Source organism: Mustela nigripes, chromosome 4, assembly GCF_022355385.1.
Source record: "Mustela nigripes isolate SB6536 chromosome 4, MUSNIG.SB6536, whole genome shotgun sequence".
Classification (NCBI taxonomy): Eukaryota; Metazoa; Chordata; class Mammalia; order Carnivora; family Mustelidae; genus Mustela; species Mustela nigripes.
Window position 1 is genome coordinate 109803520 of NC_081560.1, and position 19117 is coordinate 109822636.

General features: G+C 46.5%; 1 protein-coding gene across 1 annotated transcript; it reads right to left on the reverse strand.

The window, feature by feature from the left end:
• Nucleotides 1-6571: 6571 nt before the first annotated feature.
• On the reverse strand, nt 6572-14204 carry LOC132016162 (cytochrome c oxidase assembly factor 6 homolog). Its single transcript, XM_059397301.1, has 4 exons — nt 14096-14204; nt 13397-13532; nt 12633-12792; nt 6572-6913 (listed from the first exon to the last, which is right to left on the reverse strand). Exons 3-4 carry the CDS (start codon nt 12774-12776, stop codon nt 6818-6820), a joined length of 240 nt encoding a protein of 79 aa, XP_059253284.1. The 5' UTR covers nt 12777-12792; nt 13397-13532; nt 14096-14204; the 3' UTR covers nt 6572-6817.
• Between the last annotated feature and the right edge of the window lie 4913 nt (nt 14205-19117).

Here is a 19117-nt window from a genome sequence, read left to right on the forward strand (position 1 = left end):
TTGCATTGCTTCTTTAATAAAATATTTTAAGCAGTTGTGGAAATAAAACAGTGTATTTTAAGAAGAGAATTTCTTTCAGAAATGTGGACCGTGACAGGAGTAAGGCAGAATTTCAGCAGCTGTCACCTGCCAACACCACACACTTCCCTTTCCAGGAGCCGTGGTGGGGTGGAAGCAGAGGTCCTGCCCAAGGGGAGAGGAGACCCACCTGGCCAGCTGTTGAGGGAGCTTCCCTTTCCATGATGCTCAAATAATAGGTTTGAATTTCCTTTTAAAACCACGGAATAGGCCATTATCATTCATATGAAGTTTTTTGGAAAACTTCCCTACACTCCCTTTGCTCAGAGAGTTCAGATAAGGTTAGTAATGGTCTGTATTCTGAAAGACGTCAACATCAACCCAAAGACAGTGAATTATTCTTACGTGTCATCACCAAGAGGAAGAATGGAGCCGAGTCAGTCTAATTTACTATTTCTGTTGTCCTGAGGATGTTTTTGTTTGATATTGAGAAGACTTCAGTATTGAATGGGGACCATTTATCCCCTTCTAGCAATGAACTTCAATCATGTGTGGGTCCTTTTTAATAATACTTGAATTTAAGGGCGCCTGGGTGGCTCAGTTGGTTGGGTGACTGCCTTCGGCTCAGGTCATGATCCTGGAGTCCCAGGATCTGGTCCCGCATCAGGCTCCCTGCTTGGCAGGGAGTCTGCTTCTCCCTCTGACCCTCTCCCTTCCCTTCTCATGTTCTCTCTCTCAAGTGAATAAATGAAATCTTAAAAAAAAATGATAATAATACTTGAATTTCAGAATCTGTTGCCAGTATTTTTTTTCTTCTGTAGCTTTAATAGTTTTTGTTCTGCAGAAGAGTTGCAAAGATAGTGCATAGTCTGCCCCCAAACCCCTCCAGTTAGGATCTTACAGAACCGTGGACCCATAGCAGAACTAGGAAATGAACATTGGTAACGGTGCTGTTCGCTAAGCTGCAGACCACCACTCTGACCTCCACTGGGATTTCTCGTTCTGTTCCAGGACGCTGCATCACGTTAGGTGGTCAGGTCTCCTCAGTCTCTTATGATCTCTGACAGCGTCTCAGTCTTTCCTTGTCTTTGCTGACTTTGACACTTTTGGGAAGTACTGGATAGGTATTTTGTGAACATCTCATGATCTGGGTTTGTCTGGTGTTTTCTCGTGATCGGGATGAGAGCTGGATTTTTGGGAGGACCCCACAGTGCTGACGCGCGCCCTTGTCATCACATCTCAGTGTGAGCTCCTCCCGATTGTCTCAAAGGCACCGTTCACCTCGTTCTTCTCAGTGAAGTTCTGCTTTTCGCTCTCCGTGCTCTGTCTGTGAGAAGCTGGGTCACTACGCCTTGCCCACACTCCAGGTAGAATATAAGCTTCACCTCTTGGAGGGAGGATGACCAGACACGGGGGGCAGCTGTTGAAACTGCAACGGTAATTATTAAGTATTGTGGGAGAGCGACTTGAAGGCTCTGTGGGAACTTTCTGTTGAGCATGTTGCCCACTCAGTCTAGTCCTCGGCAGTGTGCTCATGGTGACGGTCTGTTTCCCTCACTTCTCCATTTGTGACTCAGGATTCTTCTGTAAGGAACACCAGTCCCGGATTGACTCATTTGTTCAGATCAGTGTGGATGGTTGGCTCGTGTCCTTCCGACCTGCTCCCATTCTTCCATTTCTCTTTTAGAACGTCCTTTCTCTCTGGCAGCTCTGGGTGCTCTAGGCGCTTTCATTTTCCCCACTCCAGTTCTGGAAGCCAACAGTTCTGCAGGGAGCACCGGTGGCCCTTTCAGTGGCTGGAGCTAGGGAATTCAGTGTCTACACCGCGTGTGTGCACACACGGTATCTAGACGTGAAGGTGAACATTGAGTTCTTAGAGGCCTCGGGCACCAGTCGGCTCTGCAAAGTTAATCCTGACACTCACTTCTTATTTTTAACTGCTTTTTCTGACTTAAACATGCTTCTCATTAGTGTACTTTGAGAGCTGCTAAACCAGAACTATGTGAAATTTAGCAATTTTTGTAAGTTCTTTTTGTCTTCAGCCTGACAGGATCCTGTCAGAACACCATTTTTCAAAGTTATCTAGGTTAGCTCCTTTCTTATCCACCCCTTCTAGTGAAGAATGGCCTATATTTATAATACAGTTAGATTCATTTATCACAGTATACATTCTAAACAGGAATCCCTCCGAAATCCTCGTTGACCTGACTTTAATGTGCATACAGCCCGTCACTCACGTGTCCAGTTTTTGGGGTTTTGGGGAGTGCTTACTCATGAATCACCACCACATTGCCACAGCAGACCATCTCAACACCTAAAAGTCCCTTGGTGTGACCCCTTCGTGGTTGACACCTTTCCCCATTGCCAACCACTGACCTGTTTTCTGTACTAATTTTGCCTTTCCCAGAAACCTGTAAATGGAAGCACAGAATACATCACCTTTTGAGTCTGGCTTCTTACGTGCAGAAAAGCGCACAGAAGGTTGCTCCGTGCTGCCACAGGACTCATGAGGTTATTCCCCTCTCAGTGCTCAGTGGTATGCCGTCGCAGAGATGGACCTGCTTTTCCCTCCTCTGTTATAGGAATCTGGGTTGTTTCCAGTCTTTGGTGATTGTGAGTGAAGCTATCCACACGGGCTTCGTCCACTGCTCATCTGCTGGGATGCCCGGGAACGCGGCTGCTGGGTCGTATGGGAAGCATAAGCTTAACTTTGTAAGAGGTCAGGGTGGATGGTTGGTTCGTGTTCCAAAACAAGTCCTCTTGTTCTGCATTCTCACCAGCAGTGAGTATGTGTTTCTGCTGCTCTGCAGCCCCATCAGCACTTGGTACTGCCAGCTTTTTAAATTAAGCTGGCCTATTTTGGTTTTAAAGATTTTATTTGAGAGAAAGCACGTGTGAGCGTGAGCAGGCGAGGGGGCAGGAGGAGGGGGAGAAGCAGGCTCCCCACTGAGCAGGGAGCCCGATGCGGGGCCTGATCCCAGGACCCTGAGATCACGACCTGACCTGAAGGCAGAGGCTTAACCCACTGAGCCACCCAGGTGCCCCAATTTATCCATTTTCTTAAAGCTGGGGTGATGTACTTTTTTAGAGTTGTAAGAATTCTTTATTCTGGATACAAGTTCTTTATGATAAGTAATTTGTGAATATTTTCTCCCAGTCTGTAATTTATCTTTCCATTTTCTTGATATCTTTCACAGAGAAAATATTTTTAGTTTCTATGAAGTTCAGCTTTTACAAAACTTTTCCTTTGATGGATTACACTTTTGATGTCATGATCTAAAAGTTAATATTTTCCAACCTAAAATATAGACCTCCTCTGTATTATTTTTCCAGAAGTTTTACAGTTTTATATTTTATTTTGTTCTATGATCCATTTTGAGTTTGTCTTTAATAAGGTGTGCAGTGTGTTGGGCTTCATTTTGTCACGTATGCATGTGCCCTTCCCAGCACCATGCACCACGGTTGAAAAGAGGATTCTTTCTTCACTAAGTTGCCTTTGCATTTGTTCAAACTCAGTGGACTATTCATGTGGGTGTATTTCTGGACTCTGTTTTCTGTTCCCCTGAATTAGCTATCAGTCCTTTTGCCAGTGCTACAGTTTTGATTACTGTTTTTTCAGAATAAGCCTTGAAATCGTATAAGTCTGTTCTTTAAAAGAAAAAAAGAAAAAAAATGTTTTGGCAATTATAGGTCCTTTGCCTTTCCATGCAAATTTTAGAATCAGCCTGACAATAGTGTCTACACAAAAAAGCTTGTTGGGATTTGGGGGTTGTGTTGAACAAACTGGGAGAACTTAACAGTTTATTAAGAATATTAAGGGGTATCTGCATGGCTCAGGTGATAATCTTGGGGTCTAGGGATCACAGCCTGCATCAGGCTCCCCACTGAGCGAGAAGCCTGCTTCTCCCTCTGCCTCTCCCCCTGCTTGTGCTTATTATAAATAAATCTTTTTATAAAAAAAAGTGATTTCTCGAATCCTCGACTACAGTATATCTAATTAGATCCTCTCTGACTTTTAAGTATTTTTGGCTTTGTAGTTGTCAGATATAGGTCTTATACATGGACTTACACCAAATATTTATTTTATTTTTTTAGTGCTACTATAAATTTAGTGCATTTCTTATTGTAAGTTCTAATTATTGTTGCTAGAATACAGGAATAGGATTTTCTTTTGTATCCTGACCTTATTTCTTGCCATCTAAGATTCAGTTCTAGGAGCTTTTCGGTTTTTTGGGACCACTGGCTCACCGTGTGTCTGTCTCATAGTTTTCAACAATATTTCAAACATCTACATTATTTTGTAGGTTCATGGTGATCTGTGATCTTTAATGTTACTATTGTGATCATTTTGGGGCACCATGAACTGTGCCCACATAGATGGCAAACATGCCTGATAAATGCTGTGTGTCTTCTAGACTTTTCCACTAACCAGTACTGTTCCTTCTCTCTCTCCCACTCCTCTGACCTCCCTATTCCCCGAGACAAAACAATAATAAAATTAGGCCAAGTAATAACCCTACAGTGGCCTCCAAGTGAAAGGAAGAGTCCTACATCTCACTTTAGATGAGAAATGATTGGGTTTAGTGAGGCAGACACATCAAAAGCCAAGACAGGCCAAAAGCTAGGTCTCTTTTGCCACACAGCCAAATTCTGTATGCAAAGAAAAATTCTTGAAGGAAATTTAAAATGCTACTCCCATGGGGCACCCGGGTGGCTCAGTCAGGCATCTGCCTACGGCTCAGGTCATGATCCCAGGGTCCTGGGATCTGCCCCATGTTGGGCTCCTGCTTAGCGGGAAGATGCTTTGCCCTCTCCCTCCCTCCACTTGTGCTTTTTTTCTAATAAAAACTTAAAAAAAAAAAAAATACCAGTCCTCTGAACACGTGCATGATAAGAAAGTAAAACAGCCTTATTACCGATAGGGAGAAAATTTTAGTGGTCTGGATAAATCAAACCAGCTACAACATTCCCTGAAGCCAAAGCCTAATCCAGAGTATGGCCCTAATTCTTCAATTTCATGAAGGCTGAAAGAGGTAAGCTACAGCAGAGAAGTCTAAAGCTAGCAGGCATTGGTTCATGAGGCTTAAGGAAAGAAGTCATCTCCTTAACCTCAAAGTGGAAGGTGAAGCAGCTAATTATCCAGATCTACTAAGCTAGTCAATGAGGGCGGCTACACTCAACAGATTTTCAATGTAGCAAAGGAAGGAAACAGCCTTATCTTGGAAGAAGACGCCATCTAAGACTTTTACAGCCAGAGACAGAAGTCCCTGTGCGGCCTCAAAGGACAGACTGCCTGTCTGTTGAGGGGCCAAGGCAGCTGGTGACTTTAAATCAGAGCCTCTGCTGTAGAAATGGAACAATGAAGCCTGGGTGATGGCACATCTTACAACATGGTTTACAGAATATTTTAAGCCCACAATTGAGCCCTACTCTTCAAAAAAAATTTTTTTTCCTTTCAAAATACTGTTCGTTGGCGATGTACCTGGTTAGCCACAAGCCCTGGAGATGGACAGCCAGATTGTTGTTTTCATTCCTGCCACCACAACATCGATCTGCAGCCCGTGGATCAGGGACACATTTCGACCTTAAGAAATACATCTTGTAAATCTGGATTATAATATTTTCAAGAACAAAAAGAAATACATCTTGTAAAACCAGAGTTGTCAGAGACAGTGACGCCTCCGATGCATCTGGGCAAAGCAAGCCCGGAAAGGATTTGCCACTGTAGATGCCATGAAGAACATGCCTGATTTACGGGAAGTGGAAATAATCAACACGAACGGGACTTTGCAAGCCGGGGATTCAGCCCCCCTGCCTGACTTTGAGGAGTTCGGGACTTCAGCGGAGGTGGTCCCTGTGGATGTGGCGAACAGCAAGAGAACCGGAACTAGAAGTGGAGCCTGACAATAGGACTGGGTTGCTGTGATCTTATGACAAAGCTGAAGGGACGAGCTGTTGTTCCTCACGGATGAGCAAAGAAAGCGGTTTCTTGAGATGGAATCTACACCCGGTGAGGACATCGCAAAGACCGCCGAAATGGCAGCAAAGGATTTAGAATATGACATAAGCTTAGTTGGTAAAGCAGCAGCAGGTGTGAGAAGACGGACTCCAGTTCTGAAACAAGTTCTGTGGACAGAATGCTGTCAACGAGCATAAGGTATTAGGAGAAATCGCTTGGGAAAGGAAGAGTCAACCCATGGCAAACGTCATTACTTTAAGGAAAGGCCACAGGCACCTAGTCTGAACAGCCCCCGACATCAAGGCAAGACCCTCCACCAGCACAAGTCCGGCTCGCTGAAAGCACAGATGAGGGGGAGCATTTGTTTTAAGGTATGTACATCATTTTTAGACATAATGCTATTGCACACTTAAGACTTCAGAATAGCACACGTAACTTTTACATACGAAGAGAAATCAGACTCGCTTAATTGTTCTGTTTGCTGTGTCGCTGCAGTCTGGAGCTGAACCTACAATGCCTCCAAGGTCTGCCTGTAGTTAGATCGTCACCTGTTGCTCCGACCAAAACAAAACAGAACAACAAAAAAAAAAACCATAGGTTTTTATAATAGGCTTTAATTTTTCTTAAAATATAGCTTTCTTACGAAATTAAAACAAAGCATTTCGATTCTTCATAGTCTGAATGTTGAGATCTCTGTTATGTGATCATTTTAAAGAGTCGTTTATGTGGAACGAGTTGTGCTATTTACATGATCCAAACCACTACTGTCCCAAAGTCAGGGGAGCATTTTGCAAGTTCAGACAGAATAATGTCAAACCTTCTAGAAAGTTCAGGAGCAGCCTAGGACTGTGCTGTCGTTTTCGAAGGCTGGAACTGTCCTGCTTCAAATTTTTCTTTGAACTTTAAGTAGTCTCTTCTTTTATCAAAATATTTTATCTGTTGAGAAAAAAAGTGTTTGAAATAAGGGCAAGTTTTGCATCTTAAACAAAAGCACATATTTAAAGGTAACAACGTAAGTTGAGTAAGTGGCCTAAGTGACTGTATTCTAGAATCACTCTGAGTCAAGGCGTACGACGTGTAAGAGTCTCCAGAGAGGAGCAGACCAGTGAGCCCCAGCCCCCTCTGGGTTACAGATCCTGTTGAGAACTCAAGTAACCCATGAGCCTTCTCCTTGAGAAATGTCCCTGGAATTGGACATGTGAATCTTGCCGTGTGGGCTCAGAGTTCGTAGGCCATAAAACTTCATGTTTGAAAGACACTGTACAAGTTTTTCTTATCAACTGTACATTCAGTAAGTTTTGTAGTTCATCAGCCATGATCAAGTTTATCTCATCCAGAAATACATATTTGTAACAGATGTTTAAAAGTTATATTTAAAAACTATGAATGAGCGGATGATAAAACTTCAATTAAAGACTTCATCTTATTTATATCCTTCTCTTGCCATAAGGAATTTGAGTATCGTAAAGCCCCATATCCTGAAGCAATAAAATTACAGTAGAAAATCAAGGTCACAAACAAAACTGTCACAGTGTCGATATCTGAGCTGCTTTGCAGACAAGGTGAAGGCGGAACCCCACATATTTTCATGGTCAGGATAAAAAAAAACTAGTTCTTTTGTTAAAAGATTTTTTAGGCTCCACTGCATAACTTAAGAATTAAATCCTAAGTGGAAAGTAGACCGAGAATGTACACATCTGTCTCCAGCTGGCGTGAGAGGACAGCATTAACACTTCTCCCAGGGATACAACAGCCACGGAATGTCCTTGGTTCCCCCGAGTGACTGCAGCTGTCTTACTGAGCATGAAGCCTTGTCCTCTAAAACCACAGACTATCAGAAATTTTATTAAAGAGGTTATAGCAATAAAAATGAAACATCCTACCTTTTTGCCTGGAGGATCTCAGGCATCTTACAGAGCAGCAGCCTTGATTTCCAGCCCAGGAGCAGCAGCTCAAATAACGTATTTCTGAATGGGACATTCTGAAAATCGGACCCTGGGTCCCCTCTCAGTCCAGAGCCGACGACGATCTGTTTATATGCAGCCCTGCTCTGAGCTCAGCCAAGCACAGAGAGATTTCATTTTACCTAACTTCCACCCTGCCCCCTGCCCCGAATCCTCAGATGACTCCCTTCCTGTACCTGGTGCGATACCCCAGCTCCTCTGGGTCACGGTCTCCATGGTTACCAGACTACAGATTTACCCCTGGTGGGGGGGGTGCTCTGCATAAAAGATACCCAGTGTTACCAGATCTTTGTGACCGACCCTGTCACATCTCCACCTGCCTGCCTGACAATTTGGTGTAGATGTCCTACTAGCAAACCCAAACCAAGCTCCTCTGCAACTGTTTTCTCGTCTAATACTTCCTTCCGTGACCGCACCACTGTCCACCTATCCACTTCAGTCCCACTCCCTCTTCACCACTACACCACAGCTCTCCGTTCTCACCTGAATTATTGCACCAGGACTGGAACTGGCTTCTCTCCCCTCAATCTATCGGTCATGCCGCAGCCAAATACTCTTTCCAAAACCCAAATCTGGTCATGTCCCTGGCTGGAAGATCTTTCCAGGCATCCCTATAGACTGTAAGGTCAACATCCAAACTCCTCAGCGAGACAAACAAGGCCATTCTTGGCTTAATCTCTGCCCATTTGTCTGTCCTCTCTGAATCTGCCACTGGCCCCTGAAATACCGGCCGTCGAGAGCTGCTCCGGGTCCTGGACATGCTTAGTTCTCCAGCACTGTGCCTCCCGGCCTCTGCCTGAACCGCGCCCCAGCCCAGCCTTCCCTCCTGGGGGAGCAGTTGGGGATCCTCAGCACGAGGCACATGCTCTCCCTGTCCAGGCTCAGAAGCCCACGGGCACTCACTGAGGGGGACTGTACTGGGGTGCTAGCATCTTCCACCCCCTTACAGGAGACGCAGGACAGGAGTGCAAATGCCACAACGCTGGGATCTGAAACATTGCCACGGTTTATACGAAACACAGCTTCTGAAACTGATACTGGGATCAGTCTCTTGAATGACTCTGGGATGAAGGATGGCTCTCAGCCCCACGCCCTCCGCAGCCATGAGCCAGAAGACTGTTGCAGTCGACCCGTCACACAGGGTACTGCTGGGTACCATAAAAGCAGCAAAGCGCCAAGAAAAGTAACTCATTCCGGTGACACCTGGCATTTTAGTTGTGTGGCATATTTATTACATATCAAATCTGAATTTATTGCTTTACTGCTCAGCTGATCCTGAACAAATTATCTCACCTGAGCCTTAGGTCCCTCTGTGTAAAACAGACACACAAGTACTCCCAAAACTCTAAATTAAAGCTAATAAAGATGCCTCCTACAAATGGACCCAGATGATACCTCCTCTTCTGACCCCCTTCCCCCATGTAGCTCCCCACCTTCTCACATGGCTCTGGAAAAATCTTTCCGTTCCTGGTTGATGGCTACGGTAAGACTTCAAATGCAGTCTCTGAGCCAAGCGCACAGGTGAGGAGGAGGGGGCAGGTTGAAGGACGGCACTGCAGAAGGACACAGTGTTGTCAACACTTAGCACAACACTGTCAAATGCTACAGAGGCCAACTGGAATATTCTGCAACTACACCCCCCCCACCACCTTTGCTGGGTCGGCTGGAGCTCTGTAGCCTGTGCCCTTCTCCACCAGGACCCCTCTCCTGATGCTTGGGTGGCTCCCTGAGCTCTTCAGTGAGCTTGTCCTCCAACCAGTCTTACTCCCAGGATCAAAGCAGAATGCCCTTTCCATAATCCCAATTCTGAGAGCCCATTCTCCAAACACCGCACCCCCCGCCTGCCTCTTCCCTTTCTAAGACCCTAATGCTGAAACCCACTGAGCCCACCACCCTTTCAGACTCCCTCTCGTACCTTCACAGCTGTCCTTCCTGCCGAACTCCAAGCTCTCCAGTGGCTTCCCGCAGCCCTCAGTAAAGCCCACTGCCCCAGGCTCCCATTACCTCTCTGACCTGAATGTCCGCTGCTTTGTCCTTGCTAATCCTTAAACACACGGGACCTGCCCCCACTGCAGGGCTGCTGTGCCGTCCCACTTCCCTCCTGAGGATGCTCCTCCAGTGAGTCCCACAGTGAAGGCTGAAGCTCTGGGGCTGTGCTCCTGTTGGTGCCTTTCCCTGGGGTTAGGAGCATGGGAAGAGTTCAGTCTTGCACATGCAGAGGTCAAGGTTGGTCCTGGGACCATCTAAAACCTATTGCAACAGCTCATCGGGTGCCTTTGGAGCTGGAGAAATGGCCAAGCTGGAGCTGTGGATGAGGCATCCACACCTGAGACCAGACTGCCTTGGGAGAGTGAACAGCCTAGAAGCACACTGGCATTCATGGCCGCACAGGAAACCTCTCCAACAGGCATGGCTGCTAGACAAGCAGGAGGACAGCCTGGGGCGTGGGGGTCATACGGGCACCCAAGGAGATGGGGCTTTTGTATTGAAATAGACTACAGTTATGACTAAGTTTCTAGAACACCATGAGACTTGTGTAGGCTATTTTCTTTTTTTTTTTTTTAAAGATTTTATTTATTTATTTGACAGAGAGAAATCACAAGTAGATGGAGAGGCAGGCAGAGAGAGAGAGAGGGAAACAGGCTCCCTGCTGAGCAGAGAGCCCGATGTGGGACTCGATCCCAGGACCCTGAGATCATGACCTGAGCCGAAGGCAGCGGCTTAACCCACTGAGCCACCCAGGCGCCCTAGGCTATTTTCATGGAAGGAGAAAGGAGGATGTGGAGAAGGGCAAAGCATGGGGTCCAGACTCACACTCCCAAGCTCCAATCCTGGCTCTGTCCTTACAGGTGACTTTGTTTCAGTGCACCCATGTCTTTGTCTGCAAAACTAGGTGACAGCCCTCATGAGAACAGTGGAGGTGGAGGGCACGTCTGAAGAGCTCCAAGCATATACTCAGTATATGAGCTGTGAGCAGGACACAGTAACCTGGAGAGAGTGGCATCCAGCCAGGGTCCCGGTGGGAGTGGAAGGGACAGAGAAAAACCCTTTATGATGCAGAGAACAGAAGCTGCGTGAAAGAAGGGGAGTGGGAGGGTCTGCTAGTCACCAGACTGGAGAGAAAGTAGTGGGTCTTCGAGGAGAGGGAAAGAGGGAGGATAAAGCAGGACAGAGGCGTGACTTTCCAAAGGGCCCAAGACGGGATTCCCAACCATGGTTATTGGAATCACCTGTAGAACCAGAGCTGTGTCAAAGGCTCGGGTTCTATTTCCAGACCTTCAGTCAATCTGAGGGGAGGTCTGGGACAGAGCTCTTCAAAAACCTCTCCACATGATTATGACGTGTCACCTGAGTGGAAAATCATGACAAGGCTGTCAAAAGGTGTCACAGGGACAAAATTCTCCTGAGAAAATCCAGGGGTGGGATGAGAAGAGAACCCACCAACACCCCGGCCACCAGAGCTCCTGCCCTGTTCTCAGCTGCACCCTGCTCTCAGTGACCGCAGGGCCGGAGAGCCCAGCGAGAAGGGGACAGCACAGATAGTGAAGGAACCAGAACCCTCATGGACTCAGGTGTGAGACAGACCAAGCTACACATTCTCCACCTACTCCGTAAACCAGTTGTTCTTAGTGCATCAACCCTAATGGGAAAACCAGGATGTCTAACAGTTTTCACCTAAATCATTAAACAATCTGATCACAAAACCCCACATTGATCATGTTTCTATTTATATGTCAAGTTTGACGTGGAGTCTTCATAGGAATCCCGTGAGGAAGGCTGCATTATGCTGGTTTTACAGATGAAACGTTCACCTAGAGCACCCCAGCCCTCCAGCCCAGCCCTCCAGCATGACCCCCACCCTCCTGGCGGTCTCCCACACACCTCCGGCTCCTCATCTGAAACTGTGAGGTGTGACAGGGAGACCCTAAGCCACGTCCTAAGACAAGCTGTTCTCACAGAGACTCTGCCCAGCAGCATGAAGAGTGGAAACGCACAAATTCCGGTTCCCATCTTATACCAGCCAGCCAGGCCTGACTTAGAACTACCATCCTGCCACTTGCTGACCAGTGCTGAGCAAGTTACTTCAATGCCCTGACTCTTCCAGAAAACGAAAGCAAACCACCCTCTGAAAGGACACAGATGCAGGAGTGTCGAGCATGGAGCCCTCACGGTCAGCTCCCTTTTCCAGCCCACCCCCACATCAGGGGCAGGCAGCACACAGCAGGACAGCGGTCAGGGACGCATCCGGGGCAGCACCTATCATAGGAACGTCCTCCTACTTCCTAAACCGCTCATAATAGTTTGGGTACATGAGCGCATGATTTGGGGAGCACAACAGAGAATGCTTCATTTCTGAGAGAGGCTCCAGGCCAGCGAATTTGCCAACCCCTGCCCCACACTGAAGAGTGTTCTTAGGATCCTGGAGGCATCTACCAACTCAGTGAGTTGGAATTTCTGGTCCTCATTTACAGGTTTGTTTTCAGTGACCTTTAAAGGGTCAAGTGACCTTTCCCAGACGCCTGCCTGACCTAAGAACATAAACCAAGTCTGGATGACCAGGCAGGGCCTTCTCTGCTGCTCTACAAACTGGATCCCTCCGTGCCTCCGCCTGCTTCACCCCTCAGCCCACCGCACAGCCTCTCAGCCCGGTGCTGGCTCCCAGTGACCGACACCCGGCGAGTGTGCCTTACCCACTGCTGGGGACACCTGGATTCGAATGCGCTTCTCAACTGCTCGCACTGGGACGCGTCCTCTGCCTTCTCGTCCAAGCACTTCCAGTACTCGTCCCGGGCTCCCCAGCACGCCTGTCTTTCTTTCATGGACGGGGCTGCCATCCCTCGTGGGCCCAGGCTGTTGACCAAAGTAACACCGGGTGTGAACCACGACCTCGTTTCGGAGACAGCAGGGCACTGACACTGTCCGTCCTCCCCGCCCAGCCCCCTTCTACAATTCCGCCTTGGGATTTTGATGGCGCCATCGAAGTCACCCAGTTTTAAACGGACACCGGCAGAGCTCATCCCCCACGTGATGACACGGGACCCGCAGGGGGCGGCGCGCTCAGTCCCGTCCCTGGGGCCTCTCGAGCGCGTGTCCCCCCCACCTGTAAGACGGGAGCAGCCGCGCCCATGTAGAAGGCGGCCTGCACACCAGACGCTCCACAAGGAAGCGCAAGCGTCGACGGGACCCGGCAGCGCCCGCGGAGCTACCAGCCGTGCCGAAGGGGAGCCTGAGACGCGCAGAGTCGGAACCACCGGGTCCAGCCTCCAACACGCGCGCCCGCTGGGACCCACCCGCAAGCTGGCCTCTCGCCCGCCTGCGACCCGGTTCCCTTGGGCTCTGACAGGAGGAAAGGGTCATGAAACTCAACAAACTGGGGGAAAGGGGGGTCCGGTGCCGAGTCCTGGCACCCTTAGGGTCGCCTCGCCCGAAGGGGCTCGAGCAGCGGAGAACTCACCACCCCAAGGAAGCACGTCCCGCGGCAAATCCGCCCTCCTGCTCGGAATGACCCTTACGGGAACCCGTTCACTGTTCGAGGAGGGCGGGACTTCCGGCTCCGCTCTCTCACCTGTTGCAGCGACTTCCTTCCGGACCTGCGGGGAGGGGAGAGGAGGCGGGGCCTGGGGGTGTGGCGGTGGGAGAGTGGGCGGGGCTGTGTCGGAGCTTGGAGCGGCTTCAACCTCGAGGGCGGCTCGGAGCCTCTTTCCCTGAGGCTTTCAGCCACGAGAAGGGACCCGCTCCTCTCGTGACTCTCTGTTTCCGTGCACATCTCACCCGCGCCGCCTGGAGGGCTTGAGTTTCGAGCCCGGCCCGACCAGGCGGTTTGGGGTGGAAATCTGCAGACAAGGGATGAGCGCTAGACAACCCGCTAAGGGTGACAGCTTGGCTGCAGGCTTCCCGGTGGAGATGGTCGGAAGGTGCGGCAGGGGAGGGGAGGGGAGGGGAGGGGAGTGGGGGCGGGGTGGGGGAGGGGAGGTGAGTGCGGGCAGGGCTGGTGGCGGGCGGAGCGGGCAAGCGCTGGAGGACCCGGGAGATCTGGAAAGTAAGCGAAGCGGGCTGTGAACCGAGGCCTTGAGCTCCCGGTCCCGGCCGAGGGTTCGTCCCCGCACGTCGCTCAGCGTCGGGACCGCTAGCCCTGGCGGCTTTGTGGACGCACCTGGGTGGGTGCTGGGAGACGCAGTGAGATCGCGGAGCAGAGCCCGCTCGGCCGAGATGCGGCCCTGGAGACGCGAGCCTGGTGAGTTCCCGGACAGACGCCGTGCCCTTGGCTCTGAGATCTGCGGAGGGTAGTTCAGACGAGGAGAACGGAGGAAGATACTTGCTTTTCTGTTTAGTCTTACTCGTGGTTTTCGTGACTTCCCAAACACCAGGGTATTGGGATAAAGGAATGAGAAGAGCTGCTTCGGGTAGGTCTGAAAAGACGGTATTTCTGATACACAAACAAACAAGTTTGTGTCTGAGCCGAATCTGTAAAAGCGCGTTTATGGGTAAAGGTCAGTCATCCGGGGTTTGGTCTCAACAGAGTCCACATGCGCTGTCTGGTCCCGCTGAAGAGCTTCTAACACCCGGAGCGACCTACAGCTCTGCAGTCAGTGCCAGTGTTTGCTCCTGTCCAAATTAAGTACATGCAGGTTTCCAGAGTAGCTGCGTGAAGCCAAGTTCCCCCAGACATATGTTCTACAGTATGGACAGTCCTCCTGGAGGTCAGCGGACTGTGTAAGGCATGGAATGCTTCATTCTTTCTTTTACACTGTGTCTACCAAGGGCAGTTTATATAAAGATAATATGTCCTGAGTATGACCGATGAGATAGTAAAAGGATGGAAAGAGTCTTGGGTGACTTCAGAGTTGAAAAAGTAAATACAATTAAAATTTTAAGTTTATACATACCTAATGATAAATATATAAAGTGAAACTTGACCGAATGACAAAGAAAAAATTATAGTCCTATCAGGTTACTTTAATAAGCCTTTCTCAGTGATTTTTAAGACAAACAAAAGAAAAATCAATAAGGATACAGAAAATGTGAATAGCATGATTAATAAACTTGACCTCATACACAGAACATTACCAAAATTAGAATGTACATTTTTTTGGAGCGCAAAGATGGCATCATCCTGCAATCAACCACAGACTTATCTGTAAAGCAACCCACAACAAATTTTAAAGATTGAAATCATTCAGCACATGTTTTTTGACCATTATGCAATTAAGCTAAAAATCAATAAAGAATTATAACAAATCCATATAAACCCTTGTCAGAGGAGTCGTAATGATAGAATATATGTTGAGCTGAACAATAAAATATAATAGCAATGCCTGTGTGATGCAGCTAAAACAGGGCTTAGAGGAAAAATTATAGCCCAAAATATATAAGAAAGAGGCTAAAAAGTCTTTAGCTTAAATATCCATTTCAAGAGTCAGAAAAAGGAGAACAAGATTAAAGGAAGTAAAATGACAGAAATAATATTAAGAGCAGGAATGAATGAAATGGGAATCAAAAGTAATATGCCAGAGACTGTACTGATACAGGAGAACGATTATGCATACCTCTCCCCTACTCCATGGCCACTAATCTCAAATTAGTGGCTTGAAATTGTCCATGATGATAGTATTCACTCCATGGAAATAAAAAAACAGGCTGGTGTTTTATTATCTTTGGAGCCAATCTACTAGAGAACCACTGCATACAATGGATTAAAAATCCAAAAGTTGATTTTTTTTAAAGAAAAGATGAATACAATTGATCAATATCTGTTAGTATTGAACAATACAAGGAGAGATGTTAACCTATATTAGTAATCAAAACTATATATTTCAAAAAAGTTATGACATCTTACAAACAGTTCAGTGCAAATAAAATTTAGGTAAATGCACAAATTTCAAGGAAAACACAACTGGCAGACTCAAGAATAGAAAATATGAATCTTTCAAACCATATTTTAAGTCAATAGTAAAGAATCTTCCCACACAAATTCCAGGTCCATGGCTCCACAGGTAAGTTCCTCTAACCTTTGAAATAATTCTGTCCTTATGTATGAGGCCTCCATAACTTTTGTACTAATTACAAAAACCCCACACTTATGAAACACCAAACTCTTTGGAACTCATTAGGTGGAAAATGTGATTTAGTGTCATGAAGTTCTTTATAGTCATTATTTATATATTACTTAGGTGACTATGTATGTTTTGCTGCAGAAATAATAATGTATGAATATTGGTTTTTGAGTAGAGGTGCTCTTCCAGTTCTTGTTGAGAGTGTTACAAAAATATGCTGTATGTGTTCCATTGTGCCTTCCCAATGTCTGAAAAAGTCTGTATTCCAAAATACATCTGGCTGCAAGAATTTCATATAAAATGCGTGGACCTACAGAAGAATGTTTTTATGACTTTGGGGTCAAGAACTTTTTTTTTTTTTTTTTTTTTTTAGCCATAAAGGAAATGATCAATGAATCCAACTACATTAAAATTTTTGTTTTACCAAATAAAATTTTTGTTTACCAAAACAAAATACTTTTGTTTACCAAACAATACCATAAGGTGAGGAGAAAAGACAAAACCACAATGTGGGAGAAGTTTGTAAAACAAAGAATTGGTACCCAGAGTATATAAAGAACACTTAGGAATCAATAAGAACAGGACAATGTAGTTTTTAAAATAAGCAAAAGGCTTAAATAGGCACAGCACCAAAGAGGAGATACAAATGAGCAGTGTAAGAAAATATCCACGTCCTTGTTAGGAACCACGAACATGAGCCATCAGATCCCAATGCAACACCATTAGACACCAAAAAGACTCGAGAATAATTATAAAAAATCTGTCAGTAACAAGTTTGAGAAGGATGAAGCAAGAAGCTTCCTCACACACAGAGGGTAGTATAAGTTGATACAATCACTTTGGATTATCACTTTGTGGCATTATCTAGTAAAGTTAACCATACAACACATTCAGGATGACTCCGGAATTCTACTGTACAGAATCACTTATGCATGTGCGTCTTTGTTATAGCTAAAAACAACATACCACTTAAACTTACACCAACAATAAATGAATAAATTATGGCATGGTCACATTAGGAGATAGGTTGCAGCAATGAAAGGAGTATTTATAGCTATCCACAATAACATGATGTATCCTGTATTAAATAAAAGAAGTAAATCAACCAAAGAATAGATACATGGCAAAACTCAGCTGTCCTGTTTAGGATACATTCCTCCATAGTATTAAAGTATTAACAAAACAAAAATGGGATGTGATCGGGGAGAGGTGAATAGGGACCTTCTGAGTTGTTGATAAAATTTTATTTCTGGACTTTGGTGTTAAACAATTATTCTGTAAATAAACTGTGCAAGAATGTTTTGTGTATGAATGTTTTCTGTATGAATGACATATGTCACAGTTTTTTTAAGATTTATTTATTTGAGAGAGAGAGTGAGCGAGCTTGGGAGAGGGGTTAGAGGAACAGAGAATCTTAAGCAGACACCTGCTGAATGCGGACCCCCCCCCCCCACCGCCGCAACATGGGGCTCAATCCCACAACACTGAGATCACGACCTGAGTGGAAACCAAGAGTCTGATGCTCAACCATCTGAACCCCCAAACACCCCCATATGTCACAATTATTAAAGAGAGTAGTTGTTTAGTCTGGAAATTATTTAGTCTTCAGTATACAGGAAGGTAAAAATAATGATCATACAGACCATTTATAAGGCGATTACTAACAGATTTAGCATCTTGTGCACTTTTCTAGGTCAAAAGTCAGTAGTCCTTCATGCTGTCCCCCTGTGCAGTCCAGCTCTTCCTGCAGGTTAGCCATACATCTAAGGTGTAGACAGTGAAGAATTACCGAAGAGGGTCAATACAGTGCAATAGCGGTCCCCATCCTCACCTCCAAGGAGGTCCGGTGTTCACCAACTGAGAAACACAGATGTAGCCAACAGCGCAAAAGCAACTAAGGAAAGGGAAATTTTAAGATGTCAATAAGGCAAACAAACCAAAAACAATGCAGGATAAGAACTGCAAAGACCAGATTCCCCTTACGAAATCTAGAAGGCTGTGGGCAAGTAAAAGAAAGGGGTGCCAAAAGATGATTTCCAATGTGTTGTCTTGACACAAAGGCAGTGAGCGTAGTCTCCCAGCCTGTCTGGAGGAGAGAGGAGGCGGGGAGAAGTCAGTGTGAACACGTGGGAAGAGTGCCGCTGGAGGAAACTTCCTGTGGGTGTATCTCCAGTCTGAACTGAGAAGATCCCCAAACCACTGCGGGGCGGGGCCAGACAGACCCGGGAGCACCGAAAAACGTAGGTGGTGTTTTTCTGTTGCTGCCCACAGACTTTTATTTATAATCTGTACTGTTTTACAAAACAGTGGCACAGACACCTACGCGGGTACAAAAACAGGAGAAAGATACCCTAACTTCAGCATTGCTACAGAGATCCTTCTGAATTTCCTTAGATCTCGGTGCCAGCCCCTGATCTTTTTTCTTCCCATGAACTACAGATCTGTTCCAAGGAGCTGTCCTTCTCCCTTCTTTATTTTTTTCTTCTCTTGCATTTCCTTTGCTCTGTTTTCCATGGCCAAGCTGATTCACTCTCCCAGCTTCAGCTGCCACTTCTATCAGAAAAGACCTACAAATCTATGTTCTTGTCCTAAAGGAAACTTTGTCCCACTTTTCTCTTTCCAAGTGCCTCTTGGACATCTCTACTTCTCTGTCCTTCCATTACTCCAGTAAGCTCAAAACTGAACCCACAGCATCCTCTCTCCAGAACAGCTTCCCGTTCTGTGCTCCTTTCATGGGCCTAACAAATCCTTAGTCTGCCAGGCACAGTGCTGGGCCGTGGAGGAAAACAATGGATGAGAAGCTCAGTCTGGCGGAGGACGTAGGCCATGTTGTCCTTTAACAAACAGGAGTTCAGAGCTATGATAGGTCCATGCACCAAGTATAGTGAGAGCTTGAAGAGGCGGTTGCCCAAAGAAATCCAGAAGGGAAATACAGACTGTAGGAGAGGGCAACAAAGTGGAGTGGATAAAAGCAGGGGCTCTGGAGCCTAATGGCTTGACTCCATCCTCCCGCAATGAGAAGCTGTGTGACCTTGGGCAAGTTCCTGGAACTTTGCACATACTGGTTTCCTCAATGAAGAATGTGGTTGATAGTATCTACCTCAGGTTGCTTATAAAAGTTA

What these genes read in the sequence shown, in the direction of transcription:
- LOC132016162 (XM_059397301.1), bottom strand. Translation starts at nt 12,776, where the DNA reads ATGGCAGCCCCGTCCATGAAAGAAAGACAGGCGTGCTGGGGAGCCCGG. An exon ending in CCAGGTGTCCCCAGCAGTGG is followed by an intron (nt 6,914 to 12,632) that starts GTAAGGCACACT and finishes TTTTCTCAACAG; the next exon opens with ATAAAATATTTTGATAAAAG.